At 44.2% G+C, this 23,088-nt stretch overlaps 1 protein-coding gene across 2 annotated transcripts in view; it reads right to left on the bottom strand.

Annotated features, from left to right (window-relative positions):
* Positions 1-23,088, bottom strand: part of LOC123751063 (pyrethroid hydrolase Ces2a) — a 343,394-nt gene that overhangs the window by 79,604 nt on the left and 240,702 nt on the right. For both annotated transcript variants that reach the window (XM_069333166.1, XM_069333161.1), the window contains exons 6-7: positions 14,684-14,901; positions 965-1,115 (exon numbers count right to left, since the gene is read on the bottom strand). In XM_069333166.1, the coding sequence (XP_069189267.1) occupies positions 965-1,115; positions 14,684-14,901 (369 nt within the window). The remainder of the gene's footprint in view (positions 1-964; positions 1,116-14,683; positions 14,902-23,088) is intronic.

Here is a 23,088-nt window from a genome sequence, read left to right on the forward strand (position 1 = left end):
ATATGCTTTCAGCCGAACAAGTCTATGTGGGTGGGGATGAGGACAGGTTGACTAGTTTAGCAGTTACCAGGGAAGACGTAATTAAACAAATAGTAAAATAAATAGTAGTAATAAAATAATAGTAGGTTGGATGCGAACCCTACTCCGTAGTACAACTGAGGTGCTCCCCAGAGGTGAACAGTGGCACCTAGGGAGGGGAGTTGGGCCCCAACAGAGAGGAGCTCAAGAGCGGAGAGTGCAGCAGCACTTGAGGCCGGATAACGTCAAGCACTCTAGAGGAACGACGACTCCTCTTAAGGTAGAGTACGCCGGAGTGTAAATTGCGATTCTGTGGGACACCTAATTGGGGGTTAAGACCTGTCACAATCTATTAATCTGACTAAGGTTGAGCTATGTTTACAATATCTTTATTGTATGTCCTTGAACCCCACCTACATGATTCTACACGAATGTTTGTTAAAACAAGTCGCTGTGGACATTGTTCTAACAATTTGTAACTACAAACTGAAAATTAACTTGCATACAATTTTGTTTAATTTCTCCTCTGTTGTAATAAAATTAGAGAACCTTAGCTAGGCTGGAATGATAACCACTCCGCAAATTACATTTCACAACAGGAATTTCAAACCAAAGAAAATAGGTTTGTGTGTCTCAACAAGACCACAAGACGCCCCCAGAGAGTAAATTTATCTTAGCATTGCTGAAATTATCGTGTACCCTTGGTCGTAGGAACATATTTACCTGGAAAAGCAGTGCTGCAAGGTCATGCTTCAAGTAATGTTCTAACAGGCTCCCATGGTGGTAAATTATGGTAGAATTTTTTTAAATTTAAAATAATATGTATTATAGATAATATGAAGAAGACTGGAATCATCGAACACAGTTTTAATCGTGTAACGACATATAGACAGCAACATAAAAATTATTTAAAGGACTATAAACCCAGAATAACGACATCACTAACTAGAGGTAATGAAGACGCCTTCGTGCTGACTGACGCCGGAGATGACGGGGACGTGGTGGAAGCGTCCCTCCTTCAGGAGCGCTGCGGGGTGGTCGGGCAGGTGGTCTCCGTCCACCCGGGGGACAGCAACCCACGGCAGCCAGCACCATATCTGCCGTGACAACAACAGAACAGTGTATCCAGCCTCCCAATCTGCAGGGTACAACAGTGGCATTAAATATATATGGGGAACTAGGTTAGGCATCCGGCGGTGCCCGGGTCTCTCTCTCTTTTCCTCTCCCTCTCCAATTATCCCCCAAACCATTCTCCGTCTCCCGTTCTCCATCCTTACCATTCTGCTTCCTTCCCTTCTGTTCTCTCTCCCTCCCTCCCACACTTACCCTCCTGCCATTCTGGCTCCTTCTCTCCCGTCATTCCTCCTGTCACTTCTTCCAGATGTGTTCTGTTATAGATGTCAAACCAACGTTCTTGACGCTTGTTTAAAGGAAACAGGTAACTATTTCCTCGTTGAATATTTCAATAATAAGAACAAAAATTACACTTGCTCTTAATATCTTATGACAGGGGGCTCAGGAGAGGGAAGGGGGGGGGTGAATTGCGAAAATGGCGGAGATTTGGGAGAGGAGAAGAGGGAAAAGAAGAGTGGGATTGTAGTGTGGAGGAGTAACAGGTTATCTCTGAGGGGAAAGAGGTGAGAGAGAGGAGGGTAGTAGGATGAGATAGAAAAGAGGGGTGAGAAGGGGAGGGAAAGAGAGAAGAGGGTGTATGATAGGGAGCTGGTTATGAGGGTGAGGAGAAGGGGGAATGGTTGAGATAAGTTAGAAGAGAGGGAGGGGAGGGAGACAGGGAGAAGGAGGGAAGATATAGTAAGGGGGGGGGAAGGGGTGAGGATATGAATTAAGACATTCATAATAAAAAACCGTTCTGTAACGGGTGTTCAAGTTTTCGGATAGTTTACAACTGTCAGTTAAGGAATAGGTCCCAAGAGGAGATTATCTTTGCCTGCAGCTGCTTGGCAAGCCACCGAAAGAGGACGACAAGAGCTCAGAAGCTAGATGATGCAAGGGAGGCTGGCAAGCTGCTGATGATGAAAGGCATGCATCTTCAAGAGGAGGAGAGTCAGAGGACCAGACACAAACTAGACTTCAGTTTTAACAAACAAGGGAAGCTGTCTTGAGAGACGGAGAGTTTGTAGGCCAGACACAAGATCGGCAAGCTGCTGATGCAGCAACACATGGAATATCGAGGGCAGTCAAAAGTCTGTAGAGTTTAAATATTAGTTTATTCAGGTAGTGACGTGCAAAACTAATGTTTATATAAGAGATCTGCGTTCTGGGACATAATCTTTTGATTACAATGATGTAAATAGTGTGTAGTGAACATGGTTACAGTAATAGGGGAGGGATATGGGGCGAGAATGTCTGGGTGGAGGAGGGGAGGGAAAGTAATTATCAAAAGGAGGCACCAAGCCGGGAAGCCGATGTAGCGCCATATCATTGTCGCAGGATATTCAAAAGGCGCTATATATCACTGAGGATGCCAGTAAGAATAAAAACGCAAAAGGCGAGCAAAATGAAAGGAATCAGATTTACCAATGATTTTGGCGAGGGACATTAGAAAAGGAAGACACATGACCGTCCTGAAAATCAGGACATTCCACAAGGAGGTGCACGAATGTGCGTGGGACAATGCAGCATGGACAGTAAGGAGCAGGGCGGCATTACATTATAAGCTTGTATGGCCAATACGTAACCAAGCCAACGCCGTTGACTATGTTATTTTTTTCCATAATATATAGCCTGATGTAACTGGCAGCTTACAAAAATATCGTCATGGGGGTCAATATGACAGAGTGGCATGCTGTTTCTTCTTGAACTATGGTGACCATAGCGAGCCTATGTCCGTCCCATACCCCTGACCATTCCCCCTGCAATGTTGTGTGAGGCTACCGTCACCTAGCTCTTTAACACTGAACAGGCAGACATACTTTCTCTCTTATATATATACAGATTGTGAGCGTTCATCAATGGCTATCTTGAAGAATTTGTGTGTACTCACCTAGTTGTGCTTGCGGAGTTAAGCTTCGGCTCTTTGGTCCCGCCTCTCGAACCGTCAGTCTACTGGTGTACAGATTCCTGAGCTTCTCGAGCTCTGTCAAATCTACATTTGAAACTGTGTATGGAGTCAGCCTGTGTGTAAGTATTCTCCTAGTTGTGCTTGCCGGTGTTGAACTCTGTTCTTTCGGCCCGCCTCTCAACTGTCAATCAATCAACTGTACTAATTACTTACTAATTTTATTATTTTTCACACACATACACACACACACGCGCACACACACACACACACACACACACACACACACACACACACACACACACACACACACACACACACACACACACACACACACACGCCTTTAGAAACTTGTGTAAGGAATCTTTCAGAACATTATATACCACATATGTCAGACCAATCCTGGAGTATGCGGCACCAGCATGGAGTCCATATCTAGTCAAGCATAAGACTAAAATGGAAAAGGTTCAAAGGTTTGCCACCAGACTAGTACCCGAGCTGAGAGGTATGAGCTACGAGGAGAGACTACGGGAATTAAACCTCACTTCGTTGGAAGACAGAAGAGTTAGGGGGGACATGATCACCACATTCAAGATCCTCAAGGGAATTGACAGGGTTGATAAAGACAGGCTGTTTAACACAAGGGGCACACGCACTAGGGGACACAGGTGGAAACTGAGTGCCCAAATGAGCCACAGAGATATTAGAAAGAACTTTTTTAGTGTCAGAGTGGTTGATAAATGGAATGCATTAGGAAGTGATGTGGTGGAGGCTGACTCCATACACAGTTTCAAGTGTAGATATGATAGAGCCCAATAGGCTCAGGAACCTGTACACCTGTTGATTGACAGTTGAGAGGCGGGACCAAAGAGCCAGAGCTCAACCCCCTGCAAGCACAATTAGGTGAGTACAGAGGGGTAGAGGGGTACTGAAAAAGAAAGGCTGGCATTCCGAATGGGAAACTATGAGGAGATAAGAAAATTCCTAACAGATATAACATGGGAAACAGAGTTCAGGGGAAAGACTGCCTAAGACATGATGGACTTCGTCACGCAAAAGTCCAAGGAGGCAGCAAACAAGTTTATCCCAGTTCCCCCCCCCCCCCCCCCCCCCAAAAAAAAAAAATGAAAGGAAGATGAGAAACCCATGGTTTAATCAGAGATGTAGGCAGGCTAAGCAGCAAAGTAAAAGGGCATGGAGAAACTTTAGGAAAAACAGAACAATAGAGAGCAGAGAAAGATACCAGAGTGCCAGGAATGAATATGTCAGGATGAGAAGAGAGGCAGAAAGACAATACAAAAATGACATCGCAAGCAAGGCAAAGACTCAACCTAAATTGCTGAACAGCCACATCAGGAGAAAAACAGCAGTAAAGGAACAGGTAATGAAGTTAAGGATAGGGGCAGAAGGATTCACTACAAATGACAAGGAAGTGTGTGAGGAACTGAATAAGAAATTCCAGGAGGTCTTCACCTTAGAGCAAGGAGATATTCCAGAGATAAGAGAGGGAATTGTTAACCAGGAACCACTAGAAGAGTTTGAGATTACCAGTGAGGAAATAAGGAAGTGTTTACTAGAGTTGGATGTGACAAAGGCTATAGGCCCAGATGGAATCTCCCCTTGGATACTAAGGGAAGGAGCAGAAACACTGCAACTGCCACTCTCCATAGTGTATAACAAATCACTGGCAACAGGGGAACTGCTAGAAATTTGGAAAGCAGCTAATGTAGTCCCGACATACAAGAAAGGGGATATAGACATGAGGCACGGAACTACAGACCAGTGTCCCAACCTGCATACCATGCAAGCTGACGGAGAAGATTGTGCGAAGTAGTATAATATCTGGAGCGAAAGAATTTTGTAACACAGCATCAACATGGGTTTAGGGGATGGCAAGTCCTGCCTCACAGGGTTAATTGAATTCTACGACCAGGCAACAAAAGTCAGGCAAGAAAGAGAAGGGTGGGCAGACTGCATATTTTTGGATTGCTAGAAAGCCTTTGATACAGTACCACACTGTAAAAAAAAAGGCTAGTGAAAAAGCTGGAGATGCAGGGAGGAGTGAAAGGGAAGGTGCTCCACTGGATAAGGGAATACTTAAACAACAGAAGACAACGAGTCACTGTGAGGGGTGAGGTCTCAGATTGGCGAGACGTCACAAATGGAGTCCCGCAGGGGTCAGTCCTTGGACCTATACTGTTTCTGATATATGTAAATGATCTCCCAGAGGATATAGACTCGTTTCTCTCAATGTTTGCTGATGATGAAAAAATTATGAGGAGGATTGAAACAGAGGATGATAGTAGGAGGCTACAAGATGATTTAGACAAACTTATCATCAACAAATGGGTGCTAAAGATCAACCCGAGTAAATGCAAAGTAATGAAACTAGGCAGTGGAAACAGGAGGCCAGACACAGGATACAGAATAGGAGATGAAGTACTTAATGAAACGGACAGAGAGAAAGATCTAGGAGTTGAAATAACATCAAACCTGTCTCCTGAAGCCCACATAAAAAGAATTACGTCTGCGGCATACGCGAGGCTGGCTAACATCAGAACAGCCTTCAGGAACATGTTTAAGGAATCATTCAGAATCTTGTATACCACATATGTAAAACCAATCCTGGAGTATGCGGCCCCAGCATGGAACCCGTACCTAGTCAAGCACAAGACGAAGCTGGAAAAGTTCAGAGGTATGCCACTAGACTAGTTCCAGAACTAAGAGGCATGAGTTACGAGGGAAGACTGCTGGAAATGCTTCTTACAACACTGGAAGACAGAAGAATAAGGGGAGACATGATCACTACCTACAAAATCCTCAGGGGGAATTGACATGGAAGACAAGGATATACTATTCAACACTAGTGGTACGCGAACAAGGGGACACAAGGGGAAACTGAGTACCTAAATGAGCCACAGGGACGTTAGAAAGAACTCTTTCAGTGTCAGTGTAGTTAACAGGTGGAATGCATTAGGCAGCGCCGTTGTGGAAGCTGACTCCATACACAGTTTTAAATGTAGATATGATAGCGCTCAGTAGGCTCAGGAATCTGTACACCAGTTGATTGACAGTTGAGAGGCGGGACCAAAGAGCCAAAGGTCAACCCCCGCAAGCACAAATAGGTAAGTACACAGGAAGCAGCCCGTAGCAGCTGTCTACCTCCCAGGTACCTATTTACTGCTAGGTAACAGATGCATCAGGGTAAAGGAAACTCTGCCTACTTGTTTTCCGGCGGTACCGGGGATCAAACATCAGTCCCTAGGTCCACGAGTCTAGAGCACTGTCCACTCAGCCCCCAGCCCCACCTTTTATATGTGTGTACTCACCTAGTTGTACTCACCTAGTTGTGTCTGCAGGATCGAGCATTGACTCTTGGATCCCGCCTTTCGAGCATTGGTTGTTTACAGCAATGACTCCTGTCCCATTTCCCTATCATACCTGGTTTTAAAATTATGAATAGTATTTGCTTCCACAACCTGTTCCTGAAGTGCATTCCATTTTCCCACTACTCTCACGCTAAAAGAAAACTTCCTAACATCTTTGTGACTCATTTGAATTTCAAGCTTCCATCCATGTTCCCTCGTTCTGTTACTATTCCGTGTGAACATTTCGTCTATGTCCACTCTGCAAATCCCTCTGAGTATCTTACACGTTCCTATCATGTCCCCCCTCTCCCTTCTTCTTTCTAGTGTCGTAAGGCATAGTTCCCTCAGGCGCTCCTCATACCCCATCCCTCGTAGCTCTGGGACGAGTCTCGTTGCAAACCTCTGAACCTTTTCCAGTTTCATTATATGCTTCTTCAGATGGGGACTCCATGATGAGGCGGCATACTCTAAGACTGGTCTCACTTAGGCAGTGTAAAGCGCCCTAAATGCCTCCTTACTTAGGTTTCTGAATGATGTTTTAACTTTTGCCAGTGTAGAGTACGCTGCTGTCGTTATCCTATTTATATGTGCCTCAGGAGATAGATTAGGTGTTACGTCCACACCCAGGTCTCTTTCGCGCGTCGTCACAGGTAGGCTGTTCCCCTTCATTGTGTACTGTCCCTTTGGTCTCCTATCTCCTAGTCCCATTTCCATAACTTTACATTTGCTCGTGTTGAATTCCAGTAGCCATGTCTTTGACCATCTCTGCAACCTGTTCAGGTCCTCTTGGAGGATCCTGCAATCCTCATCTGTCACAACTCTTCTCATCAACTTTGCGTCATCGGCAAACATCGACATGTAGGACTCTACGCCTGTAAACATGTCGTTAACATATACAAGAAATAGAATTGGTCGCAGCACCGATCCTTGTGGTACTCCACTTGTTACTGTTCGCCAGTCCGACTTCTCGCCCCTTACCGTAACTCTTTGGCTCCTTCCTGTTAGGTAGATCCTTATCCATGCTAGGACAATTCCCCCCACCCCCGCCTGCCTCTCGAGCTTGAACAGCAGTCTCATGTGCGGTACTGTATCAAAGGCTTTTTTGGCAGTCCAGAAATATGTAGTCTGTCCAACCATCTCTGTCCTGTTTTATCCTCGTTATTTTATCATAGAATTCCAGAAGGTTTGTTAGGCACGATTTCCCTGTCCAGAACCCATGTTGATGTTTGTTCACAAACCTAATGTTCTCCAGGTGTGCAACCAGTCGTAGCCTAATTATTCTTTCCAGTATTTTACAGGGGATGCTTGTCAGTGATACAGGTCTATAGTTAAGTGCCTCCTCCCTATCACCTTTCTTGAAGATCAGCACGACATTTGCCTTCTTCCAGCAACTGGGCAATTCTCCCGACATAAGTGACTCATTAAAGATCATTGCCAGAGGCACACTGAGGGCCTGCGGTGCTCTTTTAGTATCCACGGTGATACTTTGTCTGGTCCAACTGCTTTAGTTGCATCTAGAGTTGTCAACTGTTTCATTACCTCCTCTGCTGTCACCTCTATATCTGATAGTCTTTCATCTAGGGTAACCCCTTCCAACAATGGGAGCTGCTCAGGCTCGGTAGTGAACACTCCATGGAAACTGGCATTCAGTGCCTCACAGATTTCCTTGTCACTTTCAGTATATGCCCCCTCTGTCTTCCTTAGTCTTGTCACTTGGTCGTTCACCGACATTTTTCTTCTTATATGACTGTGGAGTAACTTAGGTTGTTTTTAAGCTTTGATTGCAATATCGTTCTCATAGTCCCTTTCCGATGTTCGTCTTATGTTAATGTAATCGTTCCTAGCTCTGTTGTGTCTGATCCTGTTGTCCTCTGTCCTTTGTCTTCTGTACTTCCTCCACTCTCGCCTGCTGGCCATTTTTGCTTCCTGACACTGTCTATTAAACCATGGGTTATTATATTCCTTCTTATTTTTTCCCTTTATTGTTGGTATAAATCTCTCTTCGGCCTCCTGGCATTTCTGTATGACTAGGTCCATCATATCTTGGACTGTTTTTCCTCTAATTTCTTCCTCCCACTGCACTTCACCCAGATAGTCCCTTATCCTCTTATAGTCCCCTTTCTTGTAGTCAACTCTCCTTTCCCAGATCTCTTGTCCCATGGTCATAAGTTTGAATTCCATCATGTAGTCAAAGACTAGGACACAATGGTCACTGGCCCCTAGAGGTATTTCATGCTCTAAATTCTCGATATCTTCTACGTTCTGGGTGAAAATCAGGTCTAATAGGTTCGGTGCATCTCCTCCTCTTTCCCTTGTGTCTTCCTTCACATGTTGTGTTAGGAAATTCCTGTCTATAACATCTACTAATTTTGCTCCCCACGTTTCGTCCCCTCCATGGGGATTCCTTGATTCCCAATTTATCTCTCCAAGATTTAGGTCCCCCATTATCAGCAGCTTCGCTCTCTCTCCTGTGGGCTAGTGTTGCTGCCTTCTGCAGTTCATCTATACATGCCTTGTTGTTGTCATCATACTCCTGCCTGAGTCTTCTACTGTGTGGTGGGGAATTGTAGATTACCAAGATCACAATCTTACTCCCATCTGCTGTCAGAGTTCCATGTATGAAGCTTGTGCTCTCATTGGTAGCCCGATTTCCCATGTCTTCAAACTTCCATTTCCACTTTATTAGGAGTGCCACTCTGCCTCCCTCTCTCTGTGTCCTCTCTTTTTTTTATCACCTGGTGGAGGCCTCTGGAAAGATTGCATCCGAGACCATGTCATTTATTTTAGTTTCCACACTTGCAACTATGTCAGGATATACCTCACTCACTCTTTCTTTTATCTCTTCTGCTTTATTAGATACCCCATCAGCATTGGTGTACCAAACCTTGAGATTCTTCATAGAAACTCTTGTAACAGAGTTCGCCTTTCTCTGGGGGGGATCTGGGGGGTGTCTGGGGGATGAATGGGGGCTGGGGGGATCTGGGGGGGTGTCGAGGGGTGAATGGGGGCTGGGGGATGCGGGGGGTGTCTGGGGGGATCCAGGGGTGTCTAGGGGGTGAAATGGGTGGGAAGGGGTGCATGGGGCGAATGGGGGCTGGGCATCTAGGAAGGTAGGTATATATAGGAAGGTCTGGGGTAGGGCCTGGGTAAGTAGGTCTGGAGTAGGAAGGGCATACTGGGTCTGAAGATTAGGGAGGGTCTGAGAGGCATAGAGGGGTTGAGAGGTACCGTAAGGTTGGGAGTCAGATAGAGGTTGAGAGGTTGGGGGGGAGAAGGATAGAGGGGGTGGGGGGAAGATGGAACATGGAACATGGATAGTGAGAATGGGAGGGAGGTTGTATTAGTCAGGGGTAACTCAGGGGTAGGTGTGGGCAATGGGGGCAGAAAGGGGGAAGAGGGAAATGGAGGAAGAGGAGGAAGGCCCTTCCCCCCATCCTTCACGGGGGGTCCATGTGCCCCCCTCGCAAGGGTGGGGGGTTACATGGAAGGAGAGGGGATGAGGAGGGGTGAGGGCTGGGCAGGTTTTGGGGGTTGAGGGGTGAGGGCTGGGTGGGTTTTAGGGGTTGATGGGGTGAGAGCTGGGTGAGTTTGGGGAGTTGAGGGGTGAGGGCTGGGTGGGTTTTGGAGGTTAAGGGGTGAGGGCTGGGTGGGTTTGGGGGGTTGAGGGGTGAGGGCTGGGTGGGTTTTGGGGATTGAGGGGTGAGGGCTGGGTGGGTTTTGGAGGTTGAGGGGTGAAGGCTGGGTTGATTTTGGAGGTTGAGGGGTGAGGGCTGAGTGGGTTTTGGGGGTTGAGGTGGTTGGAGCTGGGTGGGTTTTGGGGATTGAGGGGTGAGGGCTGGGTGGGTTTTGGGGGTTGCGGGGTGAGGGCTGGGTGGGTTTTGGGGGTTGAGGGGGTGAGAGCTGGGTGGGTTTTGGGCGTTGAGGGGTGAGGGCTGGGTGGGTTTTGGGGGTGGAGGGATGAGGGGGGGACCTTTGAATGTGGGATGAAGCAGATGGATTTGAATGCAGTGGTGTGTGTGTGTGTGTGTGTGTGTGTGTGTGTGTGTGTGTGTGTGTGTGTGTGTGTGTGTGTGTGTGTGTGTGTGTGTGTGTGTGTGTATATTCACCTAGTTGTATTCACCTACTTGTGTTTGCGGGGATTGAGCTTTGTTCTTTCGGCCCGCCTCTCAACTGTCAATCAACTGTTTACTAACTACTTTTTTCCACACCACACCACACACACACACACCAGGAAGCAGCCCGTGACAGCTGATTAACTCGCAGGTACCTATTTACTGCTAGGTAACAGGGGCATTCAGGACGAAAGAAATTTTGCCCATTTGTTTCTGCCTGGTGCAGGAATCGAACCCGTGCCACAGAATTACGAGTCCTGCGCGCTATCCACCAGGCTACCAGGTAGGTGTGTGTGTGTGTGTGTGTGTGTGTGTGTGTGTGTGTGTGTGTGTGTGTGTGTGTGTGTGTGTGTGTGTGTGTGTGTGCTTGCGGGGGTTGAGCTTTGGCTCTTTGGTCCCGCCTCTCAACTGTCAATCAACTGGTTTACAGATTCCTGAGCCTACTGGGCTCTATCATACTACAATTAAAACTGTGTATGAAGTCAGCCTCCACCACATCACTGCCTAAAGCATTCCATTTATTAACTACTCTGACACTGAAAAAATTCTTTCTAACGTCTCTGTGGCTCATCTGGGTACTAAGTTTCCACCTGTGTCCCCTTGTTCGTGTTCCACCCGTGCTGAAGATTTGTCTTTGTCCACCATGTCAATTCCCCTGAGAATTTTGTAGGTGGTTATCATGTCTCCCCTTACTCTTCTGTTTTCCAGGGATATGAGGTTCAGCTCTTTTAGCCTTTCCTCGTAGCTCATTCCTCTCAGTTCCGGGACGAGCCTGTTGGCATACCGCTGAATCTTCTCTAGCTTTGTTTCGTGTTTAACTAGGTATGGACTCCAGGCTGGAGCTGCATACTCCAGGATTGGTCTTACATAAGTGGTATACAGGGTTCTGAAAGATTCCTTACACAAGTTTCTAAAGGCAGTTCTCATGTTGGCCAGTCTAGCATATGCCGCTGATGATATTCTTTTGATGTGGGCCTCTGGTGACAGCTTCGGTGTGATATGAACCCTCAAATCTTTCTCCCTATTTGACTCTTGCAGGATTTCACCTCCCTGATGATACCTTGTGTTCAGCCTCCTGCTCCCTTCGCCTAATTTCATCACCTTACACTTTCCTGAGTTGAACTTTAGCAGCCATTTTCTAGACCATTCCTCCAGTTTATCCAGGTCATCCTGTAGTCTCTGTCTATCTTCATCCGTCATGATTTTCCTCATTATTTTTGCATCATCAGCAAACATTGAGAGGAATGAGCCTATATCCTCCGGAAGATCATTTACATATATTAGAAACAGGATGGGTCCAAGTACCTGACCTGTGGGACTCCGCTGGTGACATCTCGCCACTCTGATGTCTTCCCCTTCACCGTTACTCGCTGTTTAATGTTGCTTAAGTACTCCCTTATCCACAGGAGCACCTTCCCTTTTACTCCTGCCTGTTGCTCCAACTTTTGTAACAGCCTTTTATGGGGTACTGTGTCAAAGGTGTTCTGGCAGTCCAGGAAAATGCAGCCGGCCCACCCTTCTCTTTCCTGCCTAATTTTTGTTGCCTGTTCATAAAATTCTATTAAACCTGTGAGGTACGATGTACCATCCCTGAACCCATGTTGGTGGTGCGTTACAAAGTTATTTCCCTCCAGATGCTCTACGAGCCTTTTCCTCACGATCTTCTGCATCACCTTGCATGGTATACAAGTTAAGGAAACTGGCCTGTAGTTCAGTGCTCCTTGCCTGTCGCCCTTCTTGTATATTGGGACCACGTTAGCTGTCTTCCAACTTTCTGGCAAGTCTCCTGGTTTCCAGTGACCTGTTATACACCATTGAGAGTGGCACACTTAGTGCTTCTGCACCTTCCTTTAGTATCCTTGGCGAGATTCTCTCAGGCCCAACAGCCTTTGTCACATCCAGCTCCAGCAGACACCTTTTGACCTCATCACTGGTGAGGTCAAATTCCTCCAAGGTTGCTTGGTTTGCCTCCTCATTTAGTGCAGGGGCTTCTCCTTGTTCTATTGTGAAGACCTCCTGGAATTTCTTGTTGAGTTCTTCACACACTTCCTTGTCATTCTCTGTGTATCTGTTCTTCCCTTTTCACAGCTTCATCACTTGTTCCTTCACTGCTGTTTTCCTCCTGATGTGGCTGTGGAGCAGCTTTGGTTGGGTCTTGGCTTTACTCGCGATGTCATTTTCAAACTGTCTCTCTGCTTCCCTCCTCACTCTGAGGTACTCATTTCTGGCCTTCTGGTATCTCTCCCTGCTCTCTGGTGTTCTGTTATTTCTGTAGTTTCTCCATGTTCTTTTACTCAGTTGTTTCGCTACCTTGCATTCCTGGTTGAACCATGGGTTTTTCTGTTGTTTTTCGTTTTTCTCCTTTTGGACGGAGATAAACCTGTCTGCAGCTTCCTGGCACTTCTGGGTGACAAAATCCATCATGACCTGCACATTCTTGTCTCTAAGTTCTGTTTCCCATGGTATTTCCCTGAGGAAGTTCCTCATCTCGTCATATTTTCCTCTTCGGTAATTCAGTCTTTTTCCCTCCGATCCCATCCTTGGATAGGTTATCCCTACCTCCACCAAGTACTCAAAGGTCAGTACACTGTGGTCACTCATTCCTATGGGGGCTTCAACTTTGACTTCCCTTATTTCTGACTCATTCAGGGTGAATATCAAGTCGAGTCTAGCTGGTTCATCATTGCCTCTCACTCTTGTGGGTTCCTTGACATGCTGGCTCAGAAAATTCCTTGTTGCCACTTCCAAGAGTTTAGCTCTCCACGTATCTGCACCTCCATGTGGGTCCCCATTCTCCCAGTCTTTCTTTCCATGGTTAAAATCGCCAATGATTAAGAGTCTTGAGCCATTCCTGCAGGCAACTGAAGCTGCTCTCTCTATTATATTAATGGTTCCCATGTTGTTCCTATCAAACTCCTGTCTAGGTCTTCTCTCATTTAGGGGAGGGTTGTAAATGACTGCCGCTATTATCTTAGGTCCACCCATTGTTATAGTTCCTGTTATGTAATCTCTGAATCCGTCACAGCCCGGAATTTCCATCTCATCAAAACTCCAGTCCTTCCTTATCAGCAGGGCCACTCCTCCACCTCCTCTCCCTTCCCTCTCTTTCCTTACTATATAGTAGTCCTTTGGAAACACAGCATCTGTTATGACTCCTGACAATTTTGTTTCCGTTAGTCCTATTACATCAGGGTTTTCTTCTTGCGTGTGTGTGTAGGGTGAGAGGGGGGTTGTACGGTGGGGGGTTAGCAGGTGGCGGGAGGGAAGGAAGGAGGGAGGGAGGGAGAAGAATGGAGTGAGGGAGAGAGAGAGCGAGGGAGGGAAGGAGAGAAGGAGGGTGAGGGAGAGCAAGGGAGAGTGTGGTAGAGCGACAGAGAGCATAGGAAAGAGGGAGAGAGAGGGAGAGGAAATGGAGTGAGTGTGTGTGTGTGTGTGTGTGTGTGTGTGTGTGTGTGTGTGTGTGTGTGTGTGTGTGTGTGTGTGTGTGTGTGTGTGTGTGTGTGTGTGTGTGGTATATGGTGAAGGGGGGTGGGATGGTTGGGGGGGGGATTGGTAAGGTGGTCTAATAACACACAGGTGAGAAAAGTAGTCCCCCAATGAGATGTATAATTCGAGATTTTTTTTCGTTCTTTAGCTTATGTCCAAGACTAATTGCCAAGACTAATTGCCAAGACTAATTGCCAAGACTAAAAAGCCCAATGTACACCGTATGATTGACGCAAGAGGCACTAGGTGAGAATGAAGCGTTCAATAGTCAATGTTGTTGTTGATGTCCACACCGCTGCCAGGCTCCAAGTTTCCTGCCTCGTGGTGCTGATGTTGCATTCCTATTTTAATTGTCTACTTAGCACACTCAGACACTGCCACTGAAATTGCTATTGCCTATACGTTGTGTTACACTTCTTAATATCAACACACAATTATATTCCTCCGTATCGCTCATATGCCCAGAGTTATGAATACTTTCCGAGGAGCGCAGCCGACACATGTTCTCAGTCCCTGTGTACTGTGTGTGTGTCTTGGAGGGATGAGATTCAATGTTTACGTAATAACACATTCAAGATAATATCAGATAACAAATCAAATTGAATAAAAGTGTCCACTCGTGATGGCATGCTTGACCCAGTTTTGTAATTAAAAACAAAATAAAAGTTAAAAGAATTTACCGAGAATTTCCTGGAGGCAGGGACGAGAGAGCTCAGTGAGGCTTTCTGCAAGCACCTTTTCAAGGCCTTACTGTCACTGGTGTTGCTCTCAGATACAACGTCTGGTGTCGGGCAGCCAATCATCTGGCCGATTTTGAAGGCCACTGACTTGTGGTCATTCCTCACCACCCAAGGGTCCAAGGCACTCCCTGACTGCATGATGGCTCGTGAGAACAGACCTGCAGAGGAGATTGGAAAGTTGTGTTATTAAGTGCAAGGATTATATATATATATATATATATATATATATATATATATATATATATATATATATATATATATATATATATATATATATATATATATATATATATATAAACTGAAAACTCACACCCCAGAAGTGACTCGAACCCATACTCCCAGATGCCACGCAACTGGTATGTACAAGACGCCTTAATCCACTTGACCATCACGACCGGACATAATGAGGTGATAGCCGAGGCTATTTGAACCACCCCACCGCCGGCACTCGGATAGTAATCTTGGGCATAGCATTTTACCAAATTTTACCATTTTATTTGGTAAAATGCTATGCCCAAGATTACTATCCGAGTGCCGGCGGTGGGGTGGTTCAAATAGCCTCGGCTATCACCTCATTATGTCCGGTCGTGATGGTCAAGTGGATTAAGGCGTCTTGTACATACCAGTTGCGTGGCATCTGGGAGTATGGGTTCGAGTCACTTCTGGGGTGTGAGTTTTCAGTTGCATATTGTCCTGGGGACCATTCAGGCTTGTTCGCATATATATATATATATATATATATATATATATATATATATATATATATATATAAATATATATATATATATATATATATATATATATATATATATATTATTAAATATGACCGAAAAAGTAAGATTAATAATTCTAACACGAATTTTCTCGATCTTTCGTACATTTCTTTTCACTGTTGGTGGTAATTCAAAAATCAATTCTCCAAAATTCATTTTTATTTCTAGTCTGACGCGACACTTGAGCGCGTTTCGCAAAACTTATTACATTTTCAAAGACTTTAGTTTACACATACACAACTGAATAGAACTTACACATCTCCGATTTGTTTATATCTACATTTGAGTGAGGTGGATGGGGTGAGGTGGTATTAATAGGGTATTAATTTCATCAACACAAGACAGAACACGAAACAATGGGTATTGAATGGAAGTGATTGTAGAAAGCCTATTGGTCCATATTTCTTGATGCTTCTATATTGGAGCGGAGTCTTGAGGTGGGTAGAATATAGTTGTAAATATCGACATCCTCACAGACCGACATCACCTCAGCACTGAAACAAGGATTATCAATAAACTAACAACGTTATATGGAGGACCTATGGCAATTCCACGACCAAGAGATGACTTCCTGAACCTTGCAGGAATTAACCTCACTGAGGACCAAATCACTCTCCTAAATCTGGGTATAAAGTGTCACGTTATGTCCAGACCGAGTGAGATGGCCCGGAAAGTGGAGTTGGAAATCCTGTTGGACGAAATATTCGACCTCGACCCACAACACAACTATATTCTACCCACCTCAAGACTCCGTTCCAATATAGAAGCATCAAGAAATATGGACCAATAGGCTTTCTACAATCACTTCCATTCAATACCCATTGTTTCGTGTTCTGTCTTGTGTTGATGAAATTAATGCCCTATTAATACCACCTCACCCCATCCACCTCACTCAAATGTAGATATAAACAAATCGGAGATGTGTAAGTTCTATTCAGTTGTGTATGTGTAAACTAAAGTCTTTGAAAATGTAATAAGTTTTACGAAACGCGCTCAAGTGTCGCGTCAGAATAGAAATAAAAATGAATTTTGGAGAATTGATTTTTGAATTACCACCAACAGTGAAAAGAAATGTACGAAAGATCGAGAAAATTCGTGTTAGAATTATTAATCTTACTTTTTCGGTCATATTTAATAATATATGTCTACAGGAAAGACTGCTACCAAAATATACTAATATATATATATATATATATATATATATATATATATATATATATATATATATATATATATATATATATATATTTTATATATATATACATATATATATATATATATATATATATATATATATATATATATATATATATATATATATATATATATATATATATATATGTGTGTGTGTGTGTGTGTGTGTGTGTGTGAACAAGCCTGAATGGTCCCTAGGACTATATGCGACTGAAAACTCACACCCCAGAAGTGACTCGAACCCATACTCCCAGGAGCAACGCAACTGGTAACTACAGGACGCCTTAATCTGCTTGACCATCACGACCGGACAAAAGGAAGTGATAGCCGAAGCTATTTGAACCACTTCCCCGCCGGCACTCGGATGGTAATCTTAGGCATAGCATTTTATCAAATCACCTCATTCTTTGGGGCACACGTGAGGAACACAAATGTGAACAAGCCTGAATGGTCCCCAGGACTATATGCGACTGAAAACTCACACCCCAAAAGTGACTCGAACCCATACTCCCAGGAGCAACGCAACTGGTAACTACAGGACGCCTTAATCCGCTTGATCATCACGACCGGACAAAAGGAAGTGATAGCCGAAGCTATTTGAACCACTTCCCCGCCGGCACTCAATTTGTCCTGTCATGATGGTCAAGCGGATTAAGGCGTCCTGTAGTTACCAGTTGCGTTGCTCCTGGGAGTATGGGTTCGAGTCACTTCTGGGGTGTGAGTTTTCAGATATATATATATATATATATATATATATATATATATATATATATATATATATATATATATATATGTGTGTGTGTGTGTGTGTGTATATCACGAAAATAAAAATGATTAATCACGTGACTAAAAATGTGTCAGTGTCAGACCACGAAGGAAAATTGAAACAGGAATTTCCTTAAGTACTTTCGTATACTAATACATCTTCAGAAGGAGTCAATACTCCTTCTGAAGATGTATTAATATACGGAAGTACTTAAGGAATTTCCTGTTTCAATTTTCCTCCGTGTTCTGACACTGTCATATATATATATATATATATATATATATATATATATATATATATATATATATATATATATATATATATATATATATATATATATATATATATATATGCGAACAAGCCTGAATGGTCCCCAGGACAATATGCAACTGAAAACTCACACCCCAGAAGTGACTCGAACCCATACTCCCAGGAGCCACGCAACTGGTATGTACAAGACGCCTTAATCCACTTGACCATCACGACCGGACATAATGAGGTGATAGCCGAGGCTATTTGAACCACCCCACCGCCGGCACTCGGATAGTAATCTTGGGCATAGCATTTTACCAAATCACCTCATTCTTTGGGGCACACGTGAGGAACACAAATGCGAACAAGCCTGAATGGTCCCCAGGACAATATGCAACTGAAAACTCACACCCCAGAAGTGACTCGAACCCATACTCCCAGGAGCCACGCAACTGGTATGTACAAGACGCCTTAATCCACTTGACCATCACGACCGGACATAATGAGGTGATAGCCGAGGCTATTTGAACCACCCCACCGCCGGCACTCGGATAGTAATCTTGGGCATAGCATTTTACCAAATCACCTCATTCTTTGGGGCACACGTGAGGAACACAAATGCGAACAAGCCTGAATGGTCCCCAGGACAATATGCAACTGAAAACTCACACCCCAGAAGTGACTCGAACCCATACTCCCAGGAGCCACGCAACTGGTATGTACAAGACGCCTTAATCCACTTGACCATCACGACCGGACATAATGAGGTGATAGCCGAGGCTATTTGAACCACCCCACCGCCGGCACTCGGATAGTAATCTTGGGCATAGCATTTTACCAAATCACCTCATTCTTTGGGGCACACGTGAGGAACACAAATGCGAACAAGCCTGAATGGTCCCCAGGATAGCCTCGGCTATCACCTCATTATGTCCGGTCGTGATGGTCAAGTGGATTAAGGCGTCTTGTACATACCAGTTGCGTGGCTCCTGGGAGTATGGGTTCGAGTCACTTCTGGGGTGTGAGTTTTCAGTTGCATATTGTCCTGGGGACCATTCAGGCTTGTTCGCATTTGTGTTCCTCACGTGTGCCCCAAAGAATGAGGTGATTTGGTAAAATGCTATGCCCAAGATTACTATCCGAGTGCCGGCGGTGGGGTGGTTCAAATAGCCTCGGCTATCACCTCATTATGTCCGGTCGTGATGGTCAAGTGGATTAAGGCGTCTTGTACATACCAGTTGCGTGGCTCCTGGGAGTATGGGTTCGAGTCACTTCTGGGGTGTGAGTTTTCAGTTATATATATATATATATATATATATATATATATATATATATATATATATATATATATATATATATATATATATACATATATATATGTATATATATATATATGTATATATATATATATATATATATATATATATATATATATATATATATATATATATATATGTATATATATATATATATATATATATATATATATATATATATATATATATATATATATATATATATATATATATATATATATATATATAAGGAAGGGAGTACCACCTCTAGCTGGAAGAAGGGGGACCCATAGCCTCGGAGGAAACCACGCATAACGCATTAGAGGGAATGTTTAGATCCCCTCCAATACAGTTTCTGTGTGCTTTTCTCCTACCACCCCCTTCCTTGAATATTTTTTGTGCTTTATTATGCATTTGATGGTTACAAGATATACATGGGTTGATACAAAAATAATAATGCAAAAAGGTGCTTAAAGGTTATGGATCTCTTGAAGAACACAACAATGGGAAACATTGATGAATGTCACAGACGGGTTCGATCATTGTTGCAAGTCAAACACTTCTTCGAATTCCTCTGAAGTTGGACTAGTGCCCAAGACGCAACAGGCATTTCCCCTCTGAATCGCAACACTGAGGCGCTGGAACAAGAAACTTTTTGCTCTCTGGTCTTTTGTAGCGCTGATCAATTTGTCACCCAACTCCTTCAGGAACTTCAATGCACATTTTCCCCACGAACCGAGGGTCTCCGAGCCGATCGGAACAAAGCTGTAGCAGTGTGCTAGACCTCTGTATTTAATAATTTTCTGCGATTCCCTGAAAGAAGCAGCACCACCGCTTTCACGTGTGCTGTAGTGGAGGTAGGTACTGGCCAGTGTGGCAGCGCACGTGTAGTCCCATACCACTTGCTTACCATCCTTCCAAGGTAGCAAGGTTACCCCATCAGGGCGCTTCTGAGGGTCGTTAGGTCTGGATAAGTGTGGTTCTCTTTGTGCCGGGCAGCGGGCTGTGGCGAGGCTCCTCTTGATGATGTCGTTGACTTCTTCATGTCTTGCAATTTTACCCTGTGATTTACGACATACCAGACCATGACGACCATATTGGTCTGCCATCGCAGTTCCGCAGATGCACCTATGTTCGGTGAGGATGGGGGCGGCAAGGCGAAGGGCAACTCCAATGCGGAGAGCGTCATGACTGAGGCGAGTTCCCAGGGCTGCATTGGGCACAGCAAATAAAAAATCCCCGGCGTGGGGTGCTATTACCGCTAGGAGGCGGGCTTTGTTTTCAGCATCAGCGTTGTCAATCATTGCTGTGACAGTCTTTTCCATTATGGGGCTATCCCAATGGGCCTGCTTGTGGTCTTTTGGGACTTGTGGTCGGGGTTGAGGGTGTGCAATGGTGTCCCATTGTCTGGCTGCTTCGATGAACGTTTGATCATGAGTTCCCGCTGTCTCTCTCATACGCTCTGGTAGGATCTGCCCTACCAATTCGTTGGCTGCTGTACATGAGGATAAGAATGCTGGAAGTGCTACCTCAGTTGCCTTTCGTATGCCTATCCCTCCAAATCTCACTGGTAGTGTTGCTTGGTCCCACTGACTGTCATCTAAATCTAGGTTGAGCGCCTTCCTGAATATTGACCTGAGGAGCTCATCATATTGATTTAGAAGTGGGTTGCCAAAAGTTGGTGCACACCTTAAGAAGTATGTTAGCCTGGGCAGGGTAAGGCACTTTGTGAGAAGGTAGAGGGCATCGTGGGAGTCCAAGTCCCCAATTCTCTCTTCCATCCTCTTTAGGTCTCTAAACTTTTCGTCAAGGACTGCAGCAATGGCATTGTGGCCCAGAGGTGCTCCGAGTAGTGTGCTGTCGGTAGGTTTAACGACTGAGGCTTCTGGTAGAACTGATTTCACTGCTCTAATGATTACTTCACTAGATGCAATAATTTCGCACTTGGAGGGGCTAAGAACGAGACCCATGGACTCCCCCCGTGTCTTCACCAGCTGTAAGTCTTCTAGCAGGGAATCTTGTGTGCCTGCCAGAGTGCCATCATCCAGGAACCAGATGTTGAGCTCGCTGGACAGTCTGATTGTAATTTCTCGAACCGCTATGCAAAAGAGGAACGGTGCAAGTGGGTCACCCTGTTGAATTCCCTCTGCTGAGGTGACTTCATGTTTGCCAAACAGGAGGGTTGAGTCTTTGCTGTAGCCTGCTGACACAAACGGGAGAATGCTTGGGCAATGTTCCTGGACTGCAGTGAGGATTACTTCCCTTTTGACCGAGTTGAAAGCGTTTTTAAAATATAATTTTACTACTGCCTGGTCTTCAGTAAGAGAGCTAATGTAGGCTCGTGCAGCATGAGCCGCTGCTTCACAGCTTTGGGGGACTCCAAACCCCAGCTGGTTGGGTTGCAGCATGGTGGCTGCTTCCGTTCGGATACTTCTGACAGCAGCCCTTGCAACTAGGCGGCGAAGGGTATTACCAACGGCAATGGGTCTGATTCCTCCCCCCTTCTTTTTGAGGGCACATATGGATGCACCAAAGAAGAATGGTTTGATTTCATCAGGGATTAACCCGGCGAGGCAGTTGTTGACAAACGTTGTGATTTCTGTCAGGAGCGCTTCTGCAGCTGGGCCAAGAACAGGGTTCACCATTTCCTTCACATGTTGAGGTCTTACCCCCGTGTAGCCTCCTGAGGAGCCCGGGGGAAATGAAACGATAGCTTTATAAACCTCTGACTCCCGGAGGACGAGAGGTTCCTGATTAGGGGCGAGCCTGACCTGTGGGGGAGGTCCACCTACGGCCCTGAGGGGGTGTTTTTCTCTCAGTGCTTGGGCTGTGGTTTCATCCCTGGGCAAAATTTTTTCAGTAAAAATGATTACACCTATATATATATGTATATATATATATATATATATATATATATATATATATATATATATATATATATATATATATATATATATATATATATATATATATATATATATATATATATATATATATATATATATATATATATATATATATATAGGGGTACCACCACTGGTTTAATTAAAGGGACCCACATCCTCGAAGAAGAAAATAAATAGTGTTCAGAGAAGACCTTGTGGATTCTCACTGAATACTTTAATCTTTTCCTCTCCTACCACCCCTATTATTTTTTTTTTTGTTTTTATTTGATTTTATTGCAATGTTACAGTTTACAGAAAACACACACTTATATAACAATATACCAATCAGTGTTCGAAGGCATCGTCCAGTTCCTCGGGGGTCGGGTGCGTACCCAAGACACAACACGCATTTCCCCTCTGAACAGCGACACTGAGGCGCTGGAACATAAAACTGGCCGCTCTTGGGTCTCTAGTCTTCCCAATGAGTTCCTCGCCCAGCTCCTTCAGGAACTTAAGTGCACATTTACCCCAGGCGCCCAGAGTCTCAGAGCCTATTGGCACGAACTTGTAACAACGTTCTAGGTCCCTGTACTTGTTAGTTTTCTGGGTCTCCCTGAAGGAGATATATATATATATATATGTCGTACCTAATAGCCAGAACGCACTTCTCAGCCTACTATTCAAGGCCCGATTTGCCTAATAAGCCAAGTTTTCATGAATTAATGTTTTTTCGTCTACCTAACCTACCTAACCTAACCTAACCTAGCTTTTTTTGGCTACCTAACCTAACCTTACCTATAAATATAGGTTAGGTTAGGTTAGGTAGGGTTGGTTAGGTTCGGTCATATATCTACGTTAATTTTAACTCCAATAAAAAAAAATTGACCTCATACATAGAGAAAAGGGTTGCTTTATCATTTCATAAGAAAAAAATTATAGTAAATATATTAATTCAGGAAAACTTGGCTTATTAGGCAAATCGGGCCTTGAATAGTAGGCTGAGAAGTGAGTTCTGACTACTAGGTACGACATATATATATATATATATATATATATATATATATATATATATATATATATATATATATATATATATATATATATATATATTATATATATATATATATAATTAGGTATTATATACCTAATTATATATATATATATATATATATATATATAT

Source organism: Procambarus clarkii, chromosome 4 (genome assembly GCF_040958095.1).
Source record: "Procambarus clarkii isolate CNS0578487 chromosome 4, FALCON_Pclarkii_2.0, whole genome shotgun sequence".
NCBI classification, from domain to species: Eukaryota; Metazoa; Arthropoda; class Malacostraca; order Decapoda; family Cambaridae; genus Procambarus; species Procambarus clarkii.